At 39.2% G+C, this 23,302-nt stretch overlaps 2 protein-coding genes and 1 long non-coding RNA gene across 5 annotated transcripts; all 3 read right to left on the bottom strand.

The window, feature by feature from the left end:
* Nucleotides 1–238: 238 nt before the first annotated feature.
* On the bottom strand, nucleotides 239–17,596 carry LOC122294822 (mediator of RNA polymerase II transcription subunit 13-like). Of its 2 annotated transcripts, none has more exons than XM_043103807.1 (7): nucleotides 17,456–17,596; nucleotides 5,886–5,972; nucleotides 4,795–5,735; nucleotides 3,913–4,036; nucleotides 2,937–3,617; nucleotides 2,087–2,428; nucleotides 239–1,106 (listed from the first exon to the last, which is right to left on the bottom strand). In XM_043103807.1, exons 3-7 carry the CDS (start codon nucleotides 5,134–5,136, stop codon nucleotides 511–513), a joined length of 2,085 nt encoding a protein of 694 aa, XP_042959741.1. In that variant the 5' UTR covers nucleotides 5,137–5,735; nucleotides 5,886–5,972; nucleotides 17,456–17,596; the 3' UTR covers nucleotides 239–510. The 2 variants fall into 2 exon arrangements, with proteins under 2 accessions (XP_042959741.1, XP_042959742.1); XM_043103808.1 differs by having other exon boundaries at nucleotides 239–1,103.
* Nucleotides 13,012–16,071, bottom strand: LOC122294823 (extensin-2-like). The gene has a single exon (XM_043103809.1). It carries the CDS (start codon nucleotides 16,069–16,071, stop codon nucleotides 14,725–14,727), a length of 1,347 nt encoding a protein of 448 aa, XP_042959743.1. The 3' UTR covers nucleotides 13,012–14,724.
* A 118-nt stretch (nucleotides 17,597–17,714) lies between the features above and the next one.
* Nucleotides 17,715–19,794, bottom strand: LOC122294825. 2 transcript variants are annotated; one of them, XR_006237748.1, is made up of 3 exons: nucleotides 19,645–19,794; nucleotides 18,521–18,755; nucleotides 17,715–17,822 (listed from the first exon to the last, which is right to left on the bottom strand). It is a non-coding gene; the product is annotated as an uncharacterized LOC122294825 (long non-coding RNA). The 2 variants fall into 2 exon arrangements; XR_006237747.1 differs by lacking the exon at nucleotides 17,715–17,822 and adding an exon at nucleotides 17,829–18,346.
* Between the last annotated feature and the right edge of the window lie 3,508 nt (nucleotides 19,795–23,302).

Genomic DNA, 23,302 nt, shown 5'->3' with positions numbered 1-23,302 from the left:
CGTGCAATTCCTTCCCATTTAAACTTAAAACAAAAGGAAATGCAAAATGGAGATGCTATTAATTGTTACTCTTAATTTTCTCCTCATGTTGTTAATATTAGATTAAGCATGATGAAAAGGAAATTTGAACCAATGGCACGTAACAGAAGGCACCGAAAATTCAACAACTTCAATTCATTGGAGCCGCACAAACCATTCATGAAGAGTTAGAAGAGTGTCTTAAAATTGGACTCTGGCGTTACTGAATATCTTCAAACTTTTCAACTTAAAAATAGCCACAAACTGAAATTTTTCTAATCACCTTTGAATTTTTATGAACACCGGGATCAGTGGGCAAAGATAACATACACAGATTACATGCTATAATCTTGTGCATTGAAATACAACACCAGACGGACTATAGCCCAGCCGATTCAATGCTTGTTTTGAATTCATCTCTCTATAAAACTATAAAAGTCTCCGCTAAAAATAAGCCTAAAAAGTCATCTCTTACTTTGATAATGTTTTAACTTACAGATGCAACTTCTTCGGCTGCCGAGAGAGCTCTTTATCAACAAACTGAAGTAGCCTTCTCAGTCTTAAAACCATGTCACAATGGATCGGCAGTGCAGTCTGTCGCTCTAAGTATGCTGGACTAACAGTCATCCAAGATAGTGCATGAAGCTCTGCAGCAACAGACTCAAGAACTAAATGGGTCTCAATTTCGAAATCTTTAGCCTCAGTGCTTAAACTCCTACCGTCCTGTTTATTAACACCTCCAACAAACATGCCTTGGATAATGCGAGTGCCTCCGTAATAATCAATAAGGTTGATACAAAGAACTGATGGCCATTCTTCTTTCAAGTTGCTTCTATAGTCTTTCCTCATGGAAGGTACTGCTTTTGAAGCTACAAAACCAGTGGAAAGTGGAATTGCAGGGCCCTTGCTGTGCAGGAGATGGGCCAGGGGAGGTGATTCTGTAGTGAGACACGCTGGGAGCTGTAGAGGTGTTGCAGGGAGAGAGTGCATGCTGGGTGATGGGATCAGAATGTATGAAGCAAATGTAGAACCAAGGGACTGTACAGAATAGCCTGATGGCCCCATGCCAACGCCACCTTGAGTACCTTCTGCACAATGTTTACTGTCAATACTACAATAAAAAAATTTGTATGAAGTGTACAATACAACTAAGCAAGTTTCCATATAAATACATTTAACTTTTGTTAACATTATTCCCACATACTAAAGTCCCTAGGGCTAAATGACACCCTAAATCGCCCATATTAATAGAGGTTGTGTAAAGGATCATGAGTTCAAATCTGTGGGATTTTCAAATAATTTACCAATAAAGAAGAGGGACAAGAAAAAAGACGTCACCAACCACCTCTTATAGAGTTGAAAAAGTTTGCTTCCCTCTTTGCCCGGAGGGTGGAAGTTCCTTTTTTTCCTGGTTTTCTCGTGTGCTACTATTCGAATGACCTCTACAAAACCATCTCCTCACTAGAACATGTTTCCCTGGAATTTTCAAAATCCCTACCAACTTTACAAAAGCAGCGTCTTTTCCAGGATAGCAGCAGGTCTTAAGTTGATGACTTGATTGAACAAAAGAAGAATAAAAAAAGGTCATTGATTATTTTTCCAACTTCCTATTTCCCATCAATGTCAAAAGGTCATCATGACCAAGTCCATGTCTTCTAAAGATAAGATCCATCAAAAAAGGAAAAAAATGTTATTTTCAAAATAGAATCAGATTTTAAAAAATAAAATAAAATTGCAAGGACACATACTTCCCCGATCAATGCATGTTCCACACATGGCTCATATACCTATGGATACGGATTTGGCTTTTTTTTTTTTTTATAACTTATAGCCTTTACAATAGTTAGCCATGTAAAGAAACAGAAACACAACAATACAGTCAGCATCATGGGCAGAGAACATATCAATAAGATTCTCAAAGTGATAAGCAGAGAAAATTGTTAAGTATATGCCCAAGATCCAAGTTTTCAGTGGACCAAATGAATGGTGCATATTATCTTTGCTTTATGTGAGATGAACACATATAACGGGACGAGGAATGGAGGGTAAAGAGAGTGTGCCTCCTTACCGGGAGATGATGAATCTGCTTGAGAAACTAGATTTAAAGAATGGTCAACTGAAATTGCAACAAAACTAATGCTCTGCACCCACTTAAGCAAGCCCCTTGAGCAGTCAACCAGTGTCTGCCCACCCATAGGCTTCTTTCTTGCAGCAGGTTTTCCTAAATCGCCTTTAATAAAGCCAGAAGCTTTAGCATAAGGTAGGGTCTCTTGAATCAAACTCCACTCCTGTTGCTCTAAGGAAGTACTATTACTGCTTGCAGGAATTCCATCACGCAAAGATCGTTGAAGTTGCAGGGGCCATTTTTTCACCTCAGAACCTCCAATTGAATTAATGGCATTTTGCCACTCTGTTTACAATCCAAATGGCAGTGAAAAATAAAAAATTATCAATTCCAATTTGAGAAATGGATATAAAAAGAAAGGTAAAGTACAATTTAAAACCCTGCTGAATGCTTTTAACATACAGACTACATAGATTAATTTTTTTCTTTTAAGATTTAATTAGCAACATCTGAAAAATCAATAATAATGAAGAACACGGTATATGAGAAAAAATTGCTACATGATATGTGGGTTCTTCTTCTCATGGTAAAATTGTCAAGCATTACTTCAAAATACGTAAACTTATCTTCTCCCACCAGACTTTGTCAATGAGAAGAATCTAGAGGGAGGTAGTTTCATTATTTTTAAAAACAAAAGCTACAATATTTTTGGTCCATTGAACAACACACAGCTGCAAGCCAGCTACAACTTACTATTTGACTACAAAGCAGAGAAAATGGAACAAATCAACAACAATGCAATCAACGGTAATTTTCACAATACTAGATAACATTGTGGACGAAACTCATATACCTAGGTGTTCGAGTTCAAAGAAACTCCCAATGCGCACAATCACAAAATCTCTAGGCTTGGCAACACCAATATCAGGAGAAGAGCATGCCTGAAGTATCTGACAGCCTTGCTGCAGAACTTGAACGAAAAGGCATTGCAAACCCTTAGTGTCCTGCCTGCTGCTGATTCCACCAAAGGGGAATACATGGCTGTCAAGCAATTCTCCCCTTGAATCGGTCCAGATGCATACTAGCCAACGCCAATCCTCTGTCCACCCATAACAACAATGTAGACTTGGAGGGGTCTTTTGTTGGCTAAACCCAAAGCCATAAGTTTCAGATCCATCAAGTTGGGAGCATGATCCAGCGTTGGCACTTCCTGCTGAACTTAAACCCTGCATAAAGCCTCCACTGCTATCATCAGACAATGGCTTTGCAGGTTCTGACACCATATTACCAGAAATTGCGGGTGAAATCCCATGTTCTATAGAACCAGGTTCAGCAAGAATAAAAAGAGGTTCAAACATGTAATGAATTTCATCTTGAAAATACCCCCTTCTAACTGACTCACAACTTAATCCTCCAGTCCTTGTTGTCTGCCAAGAATTATCCCAAGCACTAGTCCTCAGGTTAGCATCAATGTCACCCTCTCTGGAAAGGGAATGCACATCAATTCTAGGACCTACACAGTCCTTCAACATCCCTGAAATAGGAGAAGACATTTGTATCAGGACCGAAGGAGACCTACTAGATAATGATGACAACTGGACCATATCATTAGAGGATCCTCGCAAAATTCGACGAGCTTTGTTATAAACAGTGAAGGCAGTCTCTTTAAGAATGACAAGCTCATCAAATGATGGACTCGTTACTCTAAAAATGGAATCAACTGTCACAATCTGCAGTACCAATTTAGGAATACTAAAGCCTGAAAGTACTAAAACATTTTATATAGTTGCTTCATCCACGGCTTCTGAGCAGCTTAAAGCCTTCCCAACCTGACCGTGCAATATAGATCTCCCTGTCTGATTGGAGAATCATCGATCCAACAGCAACAGAAGACTCAACGACAGTTTGTAGAACTGCAGTAGGGTCAGGGAAGGAGCACACTACATATATTACCTGGATAGAAAGCACCGGTAAATTAGGTACCCTCATATCTGTTTGGGCATGATAGACTAGCACTCAGCAGCATGGATAATGCAAATAATAAAATTTAACATATATCTATATATATAGATAGATAGATAGATAGATAGATAGGTGGTAACCTATTGCCTGTTGGAAATAATCAAGAGCCAGAACCATCCTTTCCACCCCTAACCCCAGAATCACTAAACATGCCTGAGGAGCATCACATGCAAGCAAGTAAAGAATCAATCTTGACCAATTCCCTCACTTAAGAGAGGCCAGAATGCATCCAAGATCATTCGTGGGGTTCAGAAAATGCCAACAATGAAATATGTCTTTCAGAAATAGTAAGAAGTAGATCAAAGAGAACATCATCGAATATGAACCGAACAACTTCAGTCAGGTCAGACAGTGAAACTTCATCTTCCGGCCAAATGTATTATGAACTATTAAAAGCAAATAGATACTCCAGATTACTGAAAATCTATATATAATAAAAGGCAAATATTTTACTAAATATGTTCTTCACCATTAATAATACTTGGCAGATTACATTGAAGACCTAGTAACATGCGATGGTGCAATTCACATGAATCCTTGATTCCACCAAATACTGTGAGAAAAATGTTTAAGATAGCAACCTAATACATCATTGGAACCTATACTCCAGCTGCCAGAGAGAGGAAAAATGAGAAGAAAATAAGGATGTTTCAATCTACAAAATGATGAAAAATAGTATTACCACTTACCATACAAGGACCCCAGCTTCCATCTCTTGGGTTTGTGGATGAGTATGGACTAAGTTTCAAGCCTTTTAGTGCCTTTGAAAGGGACTTAAGGTAGCTCATCAAGTCCCAATCATTGGAAAGAGAGAGAAAATAATTGCTTATTGAGCCCATGAGAGATGCGCTACTGCTTTCTATCCTCATTGACTGAGGACAATCAAGTAGAACAAAACCAGAAGATGACCATTTTGCAGAATCTATTTCCATTTGGTCTCCCAAAATTTGTGGTGAATGACTACCCAGTTTACATGTCTCATAGACTGTAAGAAACATAAAATATGTAGAGAAAATGCAGAAATAATCCATTAGTCTTCTCTTTTAAGAGACATAGGAAAATGACATCAGTAAGTCGAAAAATAAGCACGTATTCTGAATGAAAGGATGAACATCTGGTACGTATAAATAACATATAGTAAAGCATATATTTCATGAAGGAACTAAAAGTCCAGAAACGCATTACATTTTAATGTAACCCAGATTCCAGGTAGCGTAGATAACAAGGCCTTTTATCTAAGAGCAACTCCTATCATCATATTTTTTTTATAAGTACTCTCCTATCATTATATTAATATAGGATAATGCTGCTTTCAATATAAGCGGCATTGAAAACAGAGGGTAGACATTATTTTCTTTTTTCCTCATTTGATCAAAAATAAGTTTTATTTAATCAACTTATTACACGCAGCAACAACCCAATACCAGTTAGCTTGTCGCAACCAAGGTATAATAAAAACCTATTTTCAGCAAAACTCTTATATGCCTTTGCATGCACAAGTTAAAGAACCAGTTTGTCTGGACTTGAAGCATAAAAACACCACGCACTCACCAGCTCCTAGTCGTTGGAAATAATCAGCAGCAGCAGAAGTTAATGGATCAATGTCTGGACATATAACATTATAAGTAACCTGCAACAGTTAATGAACAAAGTTGCAGAATCATTGATACAGGAAAGCAATTTATAAAAGTTCTTCAATAGGAAAATTACAAAAGTGCAGAGTATGAAAACTGGCAGCATCACCAATATGTGTTGCAACTGGAATTGGTATTGGACTTACAGGTTTCTGTAAAGAATATGGTTCAAGAGGAGCCTTCTCCCAGAGTTTCAGGTGCTTGCAGACGTCTTAAGCCAATCATCCTGGTAACTATAACAAAAATCATAATTTGTGACTCTCCGCATATGATGAACAGTCAACTTAATCTATGAGAAACAGCCTATGTTAGTCTACTATCACCATATACAACATACCACAAAGCAAAACCTCATTATTTGAAGCATCCCAAGAGACCCAAATCATCCACTAACACCATAAGCAAAAAGATGACTGAACCATCCGGGAAATATTCTTTCAGCCACTTTGTTTCTTCTCACTGTGGAGAAAAGTTTTGAAAATTGCTAATCCGGGCAAACATGGTGTTCTTCTCACTGTAAAGAACACCAAGAAACTTACGAAGCATCTTATCTTCCCTGTGAAATAAGTAGGGTAAATCTTGTTTTACTCAAGATGTCCTGAATTCAGTTGTATGTATGAATGTCGAAAGGTATTTGGACAGGATGGTGGGCCATATTATGGAGCTCTTTTAAAGAAACTAGTTTCTGTATTTTTTTTTTTTATAGGTAATAAGAAATTTTATTCATATGAATGAAATAGACGTAGTCCATGTACACAGGAAGTATACAAAAGAACACCTAAATACATTCTAGATTAAGGAAAGAAAGTCATGAACATTGTTTCCATCAAGTACAATGGCTGAGAACCAAAGGATTAAAGTGCGCATAAAAAAATTCTGCAACTCCACTATTGTACGCTCCATGTCTTCGAAGCACCTCTCATTCCTCTCCACCCATGTGCACCACATGATACACAATAGGATCATCTTCCACAAAAAAGGTGGAAGCTCACGAATGATTCATTGGTTTTGGCTTGTGGTAATGGTTGTGTGAATTAGATGAGGAAGTAAAAGGAAGTCAGTTTTACTTTTCCTCATCTAAACCTGAAGAAATCTCCCTAGACCACAATATAAAGCAAAGTTATGAGAGATGGGAATAGAACGTCAGATGTTATCAGATGTTCTAGGGATGTCTAAACCTAAAGTTTATGAACGCATGACTGCCAAGACGATCACACCTCCATGGTGGTTACTACCTTAAAGTATATCCTGCTAAATGAAGGTAGTGAACTACGATATGAAGACAAATCTTGCAAGAATGGAGATTATGCAAGTCAGTAGAGACTGTACACAAGATGTGCACATCGATTGAAGATAGGATATGTTAACAGCAGGATGAGGAGTCAGTCGCCCAGGTCAGAGATGGAGACCTCAACAACAAGTTCTCTGATATGTGTCAAGGTCCTTGCGAGACCATTGATTCCCAGTGCAGTGGGAGATGTGTTGCCCTATATATAGATGTGTTGATTAAGGGCACTGTACATGATGAACTAAAGTTATACATCACTTTAGTTAGTCTTCTAACTTGAAGACATGAGCTGTAAAATTGCAGAGATTATAAGGGATCATGCTAGAGATAGAGGCTGGCATGTTGAGAACCAGTCTCCAAGTTGGAGATTGGTGATTGTAGGATTATGGAGCCTGGTTTGAAAGCTGTAAAGGAACTAGGTAGATTGTTAGCTCGATTGTGGCTCGAGCGAAGCTCAGTTCTCTCAAGGTGTGCATGAGTGTGGACTCATGAACTCGATTGAAAGAAGAATCCTAGAGAGTTGAGATTGTGCAGTGAAATACTTGAAAATCTCATCTGAAGAAAATCCCTTACAAGCTCCGTGGATGTAGACGATGTTGATGCATTTGAAGATGCATTTAGAGAGGCATATGGACATCCATTTGAAGACACACATGCATGCAGATGCATTTAATAGCGGAAATCTCTCATGGCTAACAAGCATTCCAATGAGGGAGTGCAATCATTTGAAGAATGCAACCGTTTGTAGCATCCTAGTATGGCACACTTGAGTGGAGGGGGTGATTTTTGGAAAACCCCCAAGTGTGAATTGCCCATGTGAGCATGCAGCCTCCCACCGTCCAAGAGAAGCTTCCCACTAGTCCTAGATGGCTGCAGCAGCCCCTCAACAGTCAAGGATAGCTGTTGGAAATTTCTTGGTTGTCAACTATGGTGACTACGTTAGGTAGGTTTCTCCTATAAAATGAGATACTTTGCAATAGTGTAAACCATCCTCACTGAGGGAAGCGATCAAGGTGGAGAGTTGAGGACGAAATATAGGTTCTGGAGAAATCTAGAACATAGGGTTTTTTGAGAGATAAAGAGGTTGTTTATAAGTGTTTGTAATTTTATACAAACATATTGAAAATACTGAGTTTCCGCTTCAGTGGACGTAGGCAAGCTGCCGAACCACTTAAATATTGTCTTGTGTGATTTTTGGATAGGCTAGAGGCACAACAATCCTATGATCAGACATTTGTTGAACTAAAATCATGGAAACTAATTAGTGACGCTTACACGTGCCTTTTAATTTGGATATGAAAATTTTAATTTTAGTGCACAACAGATCAGGAGAAAAGAAAAACTAGACGCTAGCTCGTGTATGTGTATATGTATGCATGCACGCATTGTCAATACTATACAGTCCGGCTGTCAATACTATACAGTCCATCAAGTTGCAGTAGTTTAGATTATATATATTTATAGGTAAGCTAGTCAAAGCTGCTAAGTAGAGGGAGGCTACATACGGCGCCGCGGTCTAAACATCAGCTGTAATTTTAGGGACTCTTCCCGCTCAAATTAGACTGTACATAGCCATGTAAAGAGATTCTATATAAGGAGGATAAATCCTCAGAAAGAGGGATCGAATCCATTTAACATGGTATCAGAGCTCTCTTAAATTTTTCTGATCAATTTCTTGTGTTTCGGTCAATCTCTAGTGTACTGGTTTTGTTGTGTTTCGGTCAATTTCTTGTGTTTCTGGTCTCTTACTGGCTTTGTTGTTCTCGGCACAGTGGTTTATTCTGCAGGTTCTCAGCACCATCATTTCGGAACAGTACTCTGCAGGTTCTCGGCCTTTCATCTGGTGCTCTTCTCGGCAATTTCTGAAGCAGTTGTTCTTCACGTGTTGTGCAGTAGTTCTTCGGTTCTTCCATCCCGTGGGTTAGAGTCGGCTGGGATTAATTTCTCAGGCAGTGTGTCGGTCTGTAGAGAGGAGGAGAGTATTGACGTGGGAGAGAGTAAAGTGTGAGTTAGTTGGGATTTATTTTAGAGGTGCCGTGCATGAGTTTTCAACCAAGGGAGGATATATATTTTTTTATGAGCAAACGTGCGTGTAGGGACATGAGGGGAGAGTTGGACATGCAGGTGCTTTATTAGGTGAAAAAAGAAAAAAAGAAAAAAAAAAGCAGGTGCTTTATTAGGTGAGAAAAGAAAAAAGAAAAAAGGGTGATTTATTAGGTGAAAAAAAAAAAAAAAGAAACGGAGGGGTGTACGTAAGGAACGTTTGAGTGGAGAGAAAATGTGTCGATCATTTTTCTAGTGATTTGATTGAAGAGGACGTTGGGATTTATTTATTTTTTTGAGGGAGTCAGTAAAGGGGAGTTTTCGTCCAGACCTGCTGGGTTTATTTTTATTTTTTGCAATTCAACGACAGCGTGGGTTCTATTTTTTTTCTATGGATTCTGCACCTGTGTGTACCAAATTTACAGGCAACAATTATTCTACGTGGGCATTTCAGTTTGAACTTTTTCTTAAGGGAAAAGATCTTTGGGGTCATATTGATGGCACTGATTGTGCACCAAATCCTAATAAATCCAAGGATTGGGCTATGCTTGATGCTCGAATTATGTCTTGGCTTCTTGGCTCAGTTGAGCCACATGTTGTCACCCACTTACGGCCTCATCGCACCGCTCAATTCATGTGGACTTACTTAAAGAAAGTATATCATCAAGATAATGCTGTTCGTCGTTTTCAGTTAGAGCATACGATTGCCATGTTTTCACATGACAATCGTTCCATCCAAGATTATTATTCGGCGTTCCTGACTCTTTGGAACGAATATTCTGATTTGGTTACTGCAGATGTTCCTGTTGCCTCTCTTTCCACTATTCAAAGTCTTCACGAGACTTGTCGTCGTGATCAGTTTCTTATGAAACTCCGCCCCGAGTATGAATCTGTTCGCTCTTCTCTGCTGAATCGCTCTCCTGTTCCTTCTCTTGATGTTTGTTTTGGTGAGTTACTTCGTGAAGAACAAAGGCTTAGTACTCAAGCCTCTTTGGAACAATCTCATGGTAGTTCAGGGTTCCCTCCGATGGCTTATGCTGCTCAACGACGAGGACCGCCTGTACATTCTAGCTCCTTACAATGTTTCTGCTGCAAGGAATATGGGCATATTGCTGCTAATTGCCCTAAGAAATATTGTTCTTATTGTAAGAAGAAGGGTCACATTATCAAAGAATGTCGTATACGCCCCCAAAATCGTCAGGTTCAAGCATTTCAGACTTCTATAGCACATGGCTCTTCCTCCGGTGCTTCCTCTAATCTTGCACCTCCTGCAACAAATTATTGCACACCAGAAATGGTGCAACAGATGCTAATTTCGGCATTATCTGCAATGGGGTTTCAAGGTAAAAATACAACGAAACTCTGGTATGTAGACTCGGGTGCTTCTAATCACATGACGAATACTCCTACCGCTCTGTGTCATGTTCGGCCCGATGCTGGTCAATCTGCCATTCAGACTGCTAATGGTAGCTCTTTGCCAATAGCTGCTGTCGGAGATGCCTCTTCTCAATTTACTGATGTGTTTCTTGCTCCTCAACTTTCCACAAATCTTATTTCTGTTGGTCAATTAGTTGATAAAAATTGTGCTGTTCATTTTTCTGGTGATGGTTGTGTTGTGCAGGACCAGGTAACGGGGGAGCCGATCGCGAAGGGACCTAAAGTGGGGCGTTTGTTTCCACTATGTTTACCTGTTCCAGTACTTTCTTCAGTCTCTTCTATTAAGTCTTTTACTTGTCATAATGTTCCTGATCTAAGTATGATGTGGCATCGTCGTTTAGGTCATCCCAATGCTCAGATCTTATCTCATGTATTGCACTCAGTTTTTCTTGATAATGAAGAACGTTCTTCTTTATCTCTTCAATGTGATTCTTGTAAACTTGGTAAAAGTAAAATTCTTCCATTTCCTTTGCATGCTAGTAGAGCTTCTCACTGCTTTGATCTTATCCATAGTGATGTTTGGGGACCTTCCCCGGTTAGTTCACATGAAAAATTTAAATATTATGTGACTTTCATTGATGATTATAGCAGATTCACTTGGGTTTATTTTCTTCGCTCTAAATCTGAAGTTTTTCGTACTTTCACTGAGTTTTTTGCGTATATTGACAATCAATTCTCTACGACTATTAAGACATTACGCACAGATTCTGGTGGTGAATATTTGTCTACTGAGTTTCAGGCATTCTTGACTTCTAAAGGTATTATTCATCAACGTTCATGTCCTGCTACTCCTCAACAGAATGGAGTAGCCGAACGCAAAAATCGTCATCTTCTTGATGTGGTACGTACTCTTTTATTAGAATCCTCTGTTCCATCCATGTTCTAGGTCGAGGCTCTGAAAACTGCTACTCACTTGATTAATCGTTTACCTACCCAAGTCTTACACATGGAGTCTCCCTATTTCCGCTTGTTTGCTAAACAACCTAGTTATGATAATCTTCGTATCTTTGGTTGTGTATGTTTTGTCCATTTACCTCCTCATGAGCGACATAAATTATCTGCTCAATCAGTTAGATGTGCGTTCTTGGGATATAATGTGTGTCAAAAAGGATTTGTTTGCTATGATGCTACTTCACATCGTACACGCATTTCTAGGAATGTTATTTTCTTTGAAAATCAACATTTCTTTCCTGTGTCCTCTATACCCTCTTCTTCTACTGTGGTCCTTCCTCCTTTTGACCAACAGTTCTCAGATCTTCATCCAGTCAACTCTCGTTTTAAACCAAGTATTGTGTATACAAGATGCTCCCACCCACAGTCTCTTCCGGTGGCTCAACCGATATCTGATCCTACCATGCTCCAGGACCAGTCAGTTGCAGCACCTTCAGAGCACTTGGTACGTCGCTCTTCTCGAGTGTCAGTACCTCCGGATAGGTATGGGTGGTTTGCTTCTGCTCTTACTGCTACATTATCCAATTTTGATATTCCCACATGCTACTCACATGCTGTTAAGCATGATTGTTGGCGACAAGCTATGCAGGAAGAAATTGCCGCTTTAGAGGCCAATCACACTTGGGACATTGAGCCATGTCCTCCCACCATTGTTCCTCTAGGTTGCAAGTGGGTTTATTCAGTCAAAGTCCAATCTAATGGAAGTTTGGATCGTTACAAAGCTCGACTTGTTGCACTTGGGAATAATCAAGAATATGGTGTCAATTATGAAGAGACCTTTGCTCCCGTGGCTAAGATGACTACTGTTCGTACGATTCTAGCTCTTGCCGCTTCTAGTGATTGGCCACTACATCAGATGGATGTTAAGAATGCTTTCCTTCATGGGGATCTTAAAGAGAGTATTTATATGAAGCCACCCCCGGGATTGTTCACTTCTCCGACTTCACATGTGTGTAAGCTTCGTCGCTCTCTTTATGGTCTTAAACAAGCTCCGAGGGCCTGGTTTGATAAATTCCGCACAACTTTATTACAATTTTCATTCAAGCAGAGCAAGTATGATACTTCATTATTTCTTCGAAAATCAGACATGGGTATTGTTGTTCTTTTAGTTTATGTTGATGATATTGTGATCACTGGTTCCGATTCTGTTTTACTTGACCAGCTCAAGACTCATCTCTTAGAGTCCTTTCATATGAAAGATCTTGGATCTCTCACATATTTTCTTGGTCTTGAGGTGCATCGTAGTCCCTCTGGTATTTCACTCAATCAACATAAGTATGCTAGTGACTTGGTGGCTACAGCTGGCCTACAGGAGGCTACTTCTGTTGATACACCTATGGAATTAAATGTCAAGCTTCGCAAAGAGGAGGGTGACTTACTTGTTGATCCCAGTTTATATCGAAAGTTGGTGGGTAGCCTTGTTTATCTCACCATTACTAGACCAGACATTTCTTTTGCTGTACAGCAAGTCAGTCAATTTCTTCAGACTCCTCGTCATCTTCATTTGGCTGCTGTTCGTAGGATCATACGCTATGTTCAGGGCACTTCTGCCCGTGGTTTATTCTTCCCGGCTGGCAACTCTACTCGTCTTGCTGCTTATAGCGATGCTGATTGGGCTGGTTGTGCGGATGCACGTCGCTCCATCACTGGTTGGTGTGTGTTATTAGGTAATGCATTGATCTCTTGGAAGAGTAAGAAGCAAGACAGAGTTTCTAAGTCATCTACGGAATCTGAATACCGGGCGATGTCTTTAGCTTGTTCTGAAATTATTTGGCTTCGAGGTATGCTTGCTGAACTAGATTTTTCAGAGACCGATCCCACACCTCTACATGCCGATAATACAAGTGCTATTCAGATCACAGCCAATTCTGTCTATCATGAGCGCACGAAGCATATTGAAGTCGATTGTCACTCTATCCGTGAAGCATTTGAAGCTCGTGTTATTACTCTTCCACATATTTCTACTGAACTACAAATTGCTGATATCTTCACCAAGGCTCTCACTCGTCATCGACATTGCTTCCTAAGTAGCAAATTGATGCTTGTTGATCTACGGGCATCAATTTGAGGGGGGCTGTCAATACTATACAGTCCGGCTGTCAATACTATACAGTCCATCAAGTTGTAGTAGTTTAGATTATATATATTTATAGGTAGGCTAGTCAAAGCTACTAAGTAGAGGGAGGCTACATACGGCGCCGCGGTCTAAACATCAGCTGTAATTTTAGGGACTCTTCCCGCTCAAATTAGACTGTACATAGCCATGTAAAGAGATTCTATATAAGGAGGATAAATCCTCAGAAAGAGGGATCGAATCCATTTAACACGCATATATTACATGACCATGTTAATTAAGCGTTTGATCTCCAGTTGCAAATATTACAGACAGGATTGATTATAAAATAAATTAACGATGGTTTTGTTCGATCACCTTTTTGCTTAATTTTTTTTGTTGTTTCGCGTTTTGTTGATCTGCTCAATCTCAGCTTGAAGGTACAAGTTATAAAATATTAATGGTGCAAAAGCATGCATGCATGCAGGCCATCCATACATATTTATAATAGGAATTTATTATGCATCAGCCACTATTCATGTTGCACACCACACACTTATAGGTTTTTATAGGGTGTAGGAATGCTTTTCATAGGATATATAGATGTTTTTTATAGGGTGTGTGGTGTGCAGTGGTGAATAGTGGCTGCTCCCAATATTTTCTCTTTATAATATTTTATAACCAAATGATGATGATCATCAGTACTCTCGATCAGACCAAATGCGTATAATGTGTATGTATTTTGAATTGATTTTTGGTTTGCTAGTCTTAAAACAATTGCTTTTTTTTTTTTTGGTTCATGATTGTCATGTAGAAATATATAGTAAAATTATTAATTTTTATGAGAGAGATCAAAGAGAGATCGAGAGAAAGCATACTTAATTGATTTGATCCATTAACTAAATAAATCACAAATACATATAATTAATATATCAAGTGGCCGTAGGAACCAAAAAGAAAAACAGAGAACTTATTTTCTAAAAGCAAGTAGAGAGCGCATCCACAAGTATCTGATTACTTCATGAGCAGCAATTATTCCTTTTATCACATAATAAGTTGCAAAAACAGAGTAGTAGAATCATGAGAAGGTTACGATGGATGGGGAAAGTACAAGAAATAAAAGTAAACGAGTAAAGGAAATGTTATGTAGATTCGACGAGAATGCGCATATAAAAATACTTACGTGATTAGTAGTACTACATAATGATTGCTTTTAGTATTTCGGAGGTGGTGGTGATTTGTAGTAGTATGGGGATAGCGGTGGTGGGGATGGTGGTGGTGGAGATTTATAAACATAAGGTGGAGGGGGTGAAGGGGATAGAGGAGGAGGTGACTTGTAGATATAGGGTGGAGATGGTGACGGAGATGGGGGTGGTGGTGATTTGTAAATATATGGAGGAGGAGGTGATGGAGATGGAGGAGGGGGTGACTTGTAAACATATGGAGGAGACGGTGATGGAGATGGAGGGGGTGGTGATTTATAGATGTAAGGAGGAGGAGGTGAGGGAGATGGAGGAGGTGGTGACTTGTAGACATATGGAGGTGGTGGCGATGGAGATGGAGGAGGTGGTGACTTGTATACATATGGAGGGGGTGAAGGAGAAGGTGGTGGAGGTGACTTGTAAATATAAGGAGGTGGAGGGGATGGTGAGGGTGGTGGTGGTGACTTGTACACATATGGAGGAGCAGGTGAAGGAGATGGAGGGGGTGGTGATTTATAGATGTAAGGAGGAGGAGGTGAGGGAGATGGAGGAGGTGGTGACTTGTAGACATATGGAGGAGGAGGTGAGGAAGAGGGTGGAGGAGGTGACTTATAAATATAAGGAGGTGGAGGAGATGGTGAGGGTGGTGGTGGAGACTTATATACGTAGGGAGGAGGAGGTGATGGAGATGGAGGAGGTGGTGACTTGTAGACATATGGAGGTGGTGGTGATGGAGATGGAGGTGGTGGTGGTGGTGACTTGTACACATATGGAGGAGGAGGTGAAGGAGAAGGTGGTGGAGGTGATTTGTAAATATAAGGAGGTGGAGGGGATGGTGAGGGTGGTGGTGGAGATTTATAAATGTAGGGAGGAGGAGGTGATGGTGGTGGAGGAGGTGGTGACTTGTAGATGTATGGTGGAGGAGGTGATGGAGATGGTGGTGGTGGTGATTTGTAAATGTAAGGAGGTGGAGGAGACGGCGAGGGAGGTGGTGGAGATTTATAAATGTAGGGTGGAAGAGGTGATGGAGATGGGGGAGGTGGGGACTTGTAGACATAGGGAGGGGGTGGTGATGGAGATGGAGGAGGTGGGGATTTGTATATATAAGGAGGTGGTGGTGATGGAGATGGGGGTGGCGGGGACTTATAACGGTAATGCGGTGGTGGAGGAGATTCCTTGTGGTATGGAGGTGGTGATTTGTAGCTGTAATGTGGGGGTGGAGGGGATTTGTACATGTATTTTGGTGGAGGTGGAGATGCATAAACGTAAGGCTTGTGATCATCAGCTGCTACATTGATAGCTAATAAGACTACTGCCACAGCCAATGCACAGATTAGATTTGGCCACAGATTGGCCATTTTTGTGCAAAACTAAACTCCCAGAATACATGGTATTTTTGTCAATTAAATAGAATAATGTCTTTTCTGAATCAAATGTTAGGATTTTTTTCCACAGATATTCCCTCTCTCTTCTGGATTTGCTACTTATTTTTATGATTTTCTTTGTATGTCTGAAAGTTTTTGCCCAGTTAGGACGCAAGAATTGCTTTTGTGTTGCAGTTCTGAGCCTATCGGGCTCCTCTGACCTTCCTGAGCCGGAAAAGACCCATCCCGGTGTAAGCACGAGCTCGGCACAAGACACGGCGGCGTCGTCTCCTCGCTTAGGGTTGCCGGGACCTTGTCGACGGTCTCCGGTATCACCGTTGGCGAGGTCTGTGTCGTCGCCGAGACCTTAACGACTGACGGCTGCCTCGATGATGCTTCTACGTCTTCAGAGGTGTCGCGGGAGCCCGAGTTGAGAAAACCCGAATCTGGGTCTTCAGATGTGGACCTGGGCTGAGGAGGCCCAGGCCCGAAACGAGGCCCTCCACTCGTGGAGGCCTTGTTTCCGTATGTTAAGTTCCAGGGCCCCAGGCCCATCTCCAGGCCCGTGCCTTGTGTTTTCTCCAGCCTTATTGGGTTCATTAAACCCCTTATTCTTAAACGCCACCGTATTGTTATTCACGTTGTCATCCTCCCATCTCCCTCCTTTTTCCTTAACCATCCCGACATGTTGCCTGACTTCCTCCAACTCCCTCTGCAACTTCCTCAACTGCCCCTGTAGCTCCAGCAGGCGTGTACTGGACACCCACGTCTCCTGTCCAACTAGCCTGCCAGACTCTACATTTCGTACTTGGCGTGGGTCTCGACGTTCCCGCCAATTGATAATGCTAGGTAGATTTTATTTTTTCATTTAAAGAAAATGAACGTCCGATCTGGAAAAATGATCCATGTGGAGTCGTGAAAATTCCCATGCCCCAATCTTAAATTTATTACCTTCTTTTACTTATTAGAAAAAAACCTCCAACCAATAAATACGATAATGACTTCCCATCATCCATCAATCCTCACAGTATTAGAATTATCAAACATAGATCAGACAAGAACTACAACACAAAAGCAATTCTTGCGTCCTAACTGGGCAAAAACTTTCAGACATACAAAGAAAATCATAAAAATAAGTAGCAAATCCAGAAGAGAGAGGGAATATCTGTGGAAAAAAATCCTAACATTTGATTCAGAAAAGACATTATTCTATTTAATTGACAAAAATACCATGTATCCTAAAGTTGCGTTTACATAAATTTTTGCTCAAAATAACAAACAGATGAGAAGCTCCCTTTATTCACACAACAGCATGTTATCCACTTTGATCAGCAAGTCTTTCGCAAAATTGAAATTGCTGAAGAGGATAAGAAAATACCTCTCCAAAAGGCAAAGCATCATTTTCGAAGAATTCCCCAAAATCTCCAAACTCAGAGAGAAGAGTTTGGATATCCATGACCATAGCTATGTCATCATCATCATAATCCCAATGGGATCCAATCTGATCATTTGCAACTCCTGTTATGGCTGAATTATCAACTTCCATGGATACAAAATCAGACTTGTACACTTCTTGCAGAAGATCATTTGTCTCTGTACCCACTTGACCAAATGAATCTGTCATCCTGGTTTGAGGACGCTTAGAACCCTGCATTAGCATCAAAGCTCACTTCTTTTGCAGAATCCACACATTTAGCATTAAGATATGAAGTAATATTCACATTCAATTCCTTGAAAAAGAACTCCTGGCAAGTAGCATAATCATGAAAAATAAACAGTATCAAAAGTAAGACTGTAGTCTGATAAATAAACAAAGACATCATTCTCAAGGGTACATCAGTACTATATTTTGTTGCCTCAATACTGTTTTGATGCTAGCATAATCAATTTGGAAGAAAATTTCATTTGCATCCACCAAACTATATTTTTAAAGTAAAATGGGATTCATAAGATTGAGGTTCAATAGCACAAATGATGGAAATGAAGTAATAAATAGAATAGCTAACATAGAGCTGCACCATTTGAGTTAACTGACGATCAAAAAAGCCAGTCCTGCATTTGGAGTTCACAATTTTGAATAAATAACAAGCTGCTCGTTCATAACAAGCAACATATCTGTAATCATTAGCTACATATGAATGTACCTATGATGTGTACGAAGCCTCTCCCTGGAAACAGTTGTTTGTCAGACAATAATTTACACTAGTTTAGGCAATTAGAGACTCGCCCACCTTTACTTCAACAATTTAAAGAACTACATCAATCCCTTCTAAAAGAAAAACCATGCAAATATACTTTATAAAGTCTCTTAGATACACATGCATAAATTAACCATAAAAATGTATAAAAACTTATATGCATCTAATATGAGTGTGACATACAATGTTTCAATGGGTGATAAATACATATTAAAAAACTACTTGCTTTGTGTATAATGATGTACCAATTTGGGGCCATTCTCTGAATGATCATTATAAGATAAACCAGACTGTCTACATGTTAAATTGTCAGCATCTCCCTCAAGTTCACTGGCTGCTGTGTTCATCATGTGATCACTATCACTCGAGCTGCTGCTGACATTGCTATCGTTACCATTGCTATTACTATTATAACCATGCTTGGCAAGTATTCCATTGATTTCAGTCCATGATCCTTCCATCAATTCCAAATTGCTACCACTGCAAAAACCAGAACGATAGTGAGAATAAGAAAGAGGAATCAAACGAAAATACCAAGCAAGAACCAATCTACTCATTATCTCACATAATGTCATCTGTCTTCATATGCAATCCAAAAAGAAAAGGCAAAATAAGCTGGTTATTAAAATGTAAAAATGCTGTGGTCAACTATGTGATTTAAAACATTTGATCCCATATGAATATAGTAACACAACAATAAAAAGCAGAATCATTATATTAGATCTAGCTCACAGAACCAAGATTTGATGTGAGATTAAAAGGAAAAAAAAAAAAGTCTTTGAATTTATATGCCTCATATCAACAAATTAATCAGGCCAAGTATCTGATAATTAACTTATACTGTCAAAGGAGCATAGCGTAAAAGGAACATTCTTGATTCGAGCGGTGCATGAACAACAATAACTCATTAAACAGCACTAACCAGTGCATAAAGAAAGATGAGCCGGGAAGCAATGGTCCTATCCAATTTTATAATCAATATTTAAGATCTGAACAGGAAGAGGCAGAATAAATGTGTGCGTGCCCACACTCACATACCAAGAAAAGGTGGAGAGAGAGGAAGGGGATATTATGGTGAGGGAATCACTTAAAAACTAGAAACAGAAGAAGCATGAGCATTCAGATAAATATAAGGACAGTTAAGGAAAAAAACCCTAAGATCCTCCATTTTTCTTTCACAAACTTCGAAAACTCAGATCATTTTTTTCCCTCCAAATGCACCGCATCAAAGAGGACGCGATCATTTTCCATAAAGTACCGACATGCAGATTAAAAGTCTAATGCATAAAAAATCAGATGTTCATATTGTTCCCCTCATGCCTAATCTGACGCTATGCACAGACAGTTGAAGGCCAAGAAAAGACGTTACCAGAGTTAAAAGCTATTATTTTCAGCACTCAATGGATGGCTGCTGCCGCTGCTCACGACAATTTCCAATCTCCTAATTTTCTAGACTTCAAAGACATTTGCTCTTTTTCTTCTTCTTTGTTTGGTGTTTCCTTTATATACTCGTTTGCACTTTTAATAAAACACATTTATTATACTTAATTAAAAATAAATAAAATGCATTAAGTATATATTTACAAACACGCCAAAAGATCCACTACCGTAAAGTCATTACCTACTATAGCCAAATCCTTCTACAAATGGAACTCCATAAAGCATTGGCTACCTGGCAGTGACGCAATAGGTGATAAGCTATTTCCTCACTTTTCTTGCACATATAAGACTAGCCAATCACTAAAAGCATGACACTTCCTTAGATTGTCCAAAAGTGAGAACTTTCCCTGATGCAAACATCCAAACAAAGAAAACCACACGTGTGTTGCCCCCAAGTCCTAGGTCATATATTTGGGTTGGACTTCAACTAGGACTCATTGGGCTAGGATTTTCCATAATCAAACTTTTATTTGCTTATTATTGTTTGAATTGCATGGACTTTGGGCTTTTGTTTCACATGGTAATAAATGGGTTATGATAGTGGGCTTGCTGTCCAATCCACTGGACAGCTTGTGGCACCAGCTTGATACCCAAGAAGTTTAGAATAGTTAGTTGACTTACATATATATGGGATGTTTTCACCCGCACAAAGTAAGCTTTTGTGCATATTCTTAGGGATGATGACAGCCCTAAGCTTCAAAGACTTTCCTTAATTGAATAAGGAAGGTATCAAGTGGTGTAATTGCTGGAGATAGGACTTGGGACAGATTAGGAAACTTCCTTATCTGTCAGACAGATTTTCCAACTTCCTGCAGCATTTTAGGCGAGCTTTGTCTTATAAAGGCCTAAGGAATAAATTAGGAAATTTCTTCTTTTTCTTTCTGGCAGAAGTTGACTTAAGCAAGCTGTCACTGCCAGAAAATCTATCTAATTAAGGCTCCTGACATCCCTATGGTGAAATTAGGAAAGTTTATGTAACCCAGACTGAAGGGAATTTTCCTAGAAGTCTGTCACAGCTGTAATATTCCAACAAAAAGCCTTAGAAGTCTCCTGGCATGAGGCTGCCGACTTCCCATGTCATTTTTAGGAAAGTTTTTAAACAAAACTAAGGATGAACCTCCCTAGAATCATGCTGAAATTCCATATTCTTCTCCCAATCCAGCTGGTGCCCCCCTCCATCAGAAATCAGACATGCGCAATTTCTTCTCAACAAATATAGGGCTATCTCAAAAGAGAAAAAGTTGAGAAGGGTAAAACCGTAAAACCCTAAGACACCCCAGCTGGGCTGTCCCTCTCCTCCATTGTGCCACCACTCTCTTCTTTGTCTACACAAGGATTCGCTCCGCAAATCAGTGTCTGCCACCCTGTATCGATTTGACCCCTCTAAAGCCCTGTACTGCAAGCTCCCAAGAAGCAGGAAATATACCATTAAGTTCTATCAGATAGCCATTGTGGGATCAAAAGTACTCTATCCAACCTGCTCACATACTTTTCATCATTATTTCCACTACCATGCAAGGTGGCTCACCAGTTAGAGAAATTGCAACGAGACTTCCTATGGGGAGGAATGGATGAAGAATTCGAGTTTCATTTGGTGAATTGGGCTACAACTTGTAGGCCAATAGCCAGAGGTGGGTTGGGTATTCGAGACTTCTTGATTCGATAAGGCCTTATTGGGTAAGCGGCTGTGGAGATACTACGAAGAGAGGCTTTTATGGGGGTCTTAGGTGAGGTTTGGATAGTGAGTTGAGATGAAAGTTAAATAAAATATTTTTAGAATATTATTTTTAATATTATTATTATTTTAGAATTTGAAAAAGTTGAATTGTTTATTATGTTTGGTGCGGGAATTTGGAAAAATTGTAATGATTAAATGAGATTAGTTGAGATCAACTCTGAATCCAATTGGGGCCTTAGTTTTCCATACATCCTTCCATGGTATTCAGAACCCACTAATATCAAACTCAAAACCACTAATTTTGTGTCATATTCTTGTTGGGTTCATAGGTAGTATCACATATTGTCACCCCTATCATGCCAAGAAGGGTCGTTGATTTTCTACGGAAACACCGAATCATTATATTAGCGGGTTTGGGTTTGATACAAATGGGTTTAGCTTAATCTAAGAAAACACCAAATAATTGTATTGGATTAGCGTTATATGTGTAATAAAAGTGGGGAGTCTGTGGATCACCTGTTATTCCATTGTGACGTAGCCATGAGCTTGTGGAATGATATCTTTGCTAGAGTAGGGCTCCATTGGGTGATGCAACTAGGGGCAATTCATGTTCGCGTGTCGTGTTTGTGTCATGTCTAGTCATGGACATTCGGTTTATAGCTCAACCCGAACACAACCTATTAAGCTAAACGGATCAGACATTCAAACCCTAACATGATTAATTTAAATAACGGGTCGGGTCACCCATTTTGACCTGTTTAATAATTTAGAAATGAATCAACACAACACGACTCATTTCAACCTGTTTCATGTAAATGAGCTGAACTAATCATCATAATCCATTTGACATGATTAATATAATTTCATATAAAAGTTAAAATCTATATTATTTGTAGCCACAATATCTTTAAAAATAACAATAATCTTCCATACATTCTTCTATGGTATTCAGAACCCATTAATATCAAACTCAAACCCACTAATTTCATGTCGTTTTCGTGTTGGATTCAAGGGTCATATCACTTATTGCCACCCCTATCATGCCAGGAAGGGTCGTTGATTTTCTAAGGAAACAGCGAATCATTGTATTAACGGGTCTGAATTTGATATAAATGGGTTTAGCTTAATCTAAGGAAACACTAAATAATTGTATTGGATTGGTGTTATTTGTTTAACAAAAGTGGAGAGTCTGTGGATCACCTATTATTGCATTGTGATGTAGCCATGAGCTTGTAGAATGATATCTTTGCTAGAGTGGGGCTCCATTGGGTGATGCCACTAAGGGTGGCAATTCATGTTCGTCAGTCATGTTTGTGTCATGTCTAGTTATAAACATTCGACTTATGGGGAACACAACCTGTTAAGGTAAATATATCAGACATTCAAACCCTAACACGACCCATTTAAATAACAAGTCGGGTTAGATAACCCGTTTTGGCTGGTTTAATAATTAATTAGAAATGAATCAATACAACACGACTCATTTTAACCCGTTTCATATAAATGGATTGAGTTAATCATCAAAACCCATTTGACCTGATGAACATAATTTCATATAAAAGTTCAAATCTATATTTATTAGTAACCACAATATCTTTAGAAAAAAAATATAAGGGGAGGTTTGGATAGTAAGTTGAGATAAGATGAAAGTTAAAAGTTGAATAAAATATTCTTAAAATATTATTTTTTAATATTATTATTTTGGGATTTGAAAAAATTGAATTATTTATTATATTTTGTATGAGAATTTGAAAAAATTAAAATGATTAAATGAGATGAATTGAAATGAGTTGGGAGGACTTTTGTATACAAACCAGGCCTAAGACACCTACTAACAAAAAAATCAATACTTTCATATTATAACGTATAATAAAACCAATAGTACAAACCCAACAACAACAAATATGAG

Source organism: Carya illinoinensis, chromosome 14, assembly GCF_018687715.1.
Source record: "Carya illinoinensis cultivar Pawnee chromosome 14, C.illinoinensisPawnee_v1, whole genome shotgun sequence".
In the NCBI taxonomy this organism is placed as follows: Eukaryota; Viridiplantae; Streptophyta; class Magnoliopsida; order Fagales; family Juglandaceae; genus Carya; species Carya illinoinensis.
Note: the sequence above shows the minus strand (reverse complement) of the source record. Positions and strands in the feature narration are given on the sequence as shown.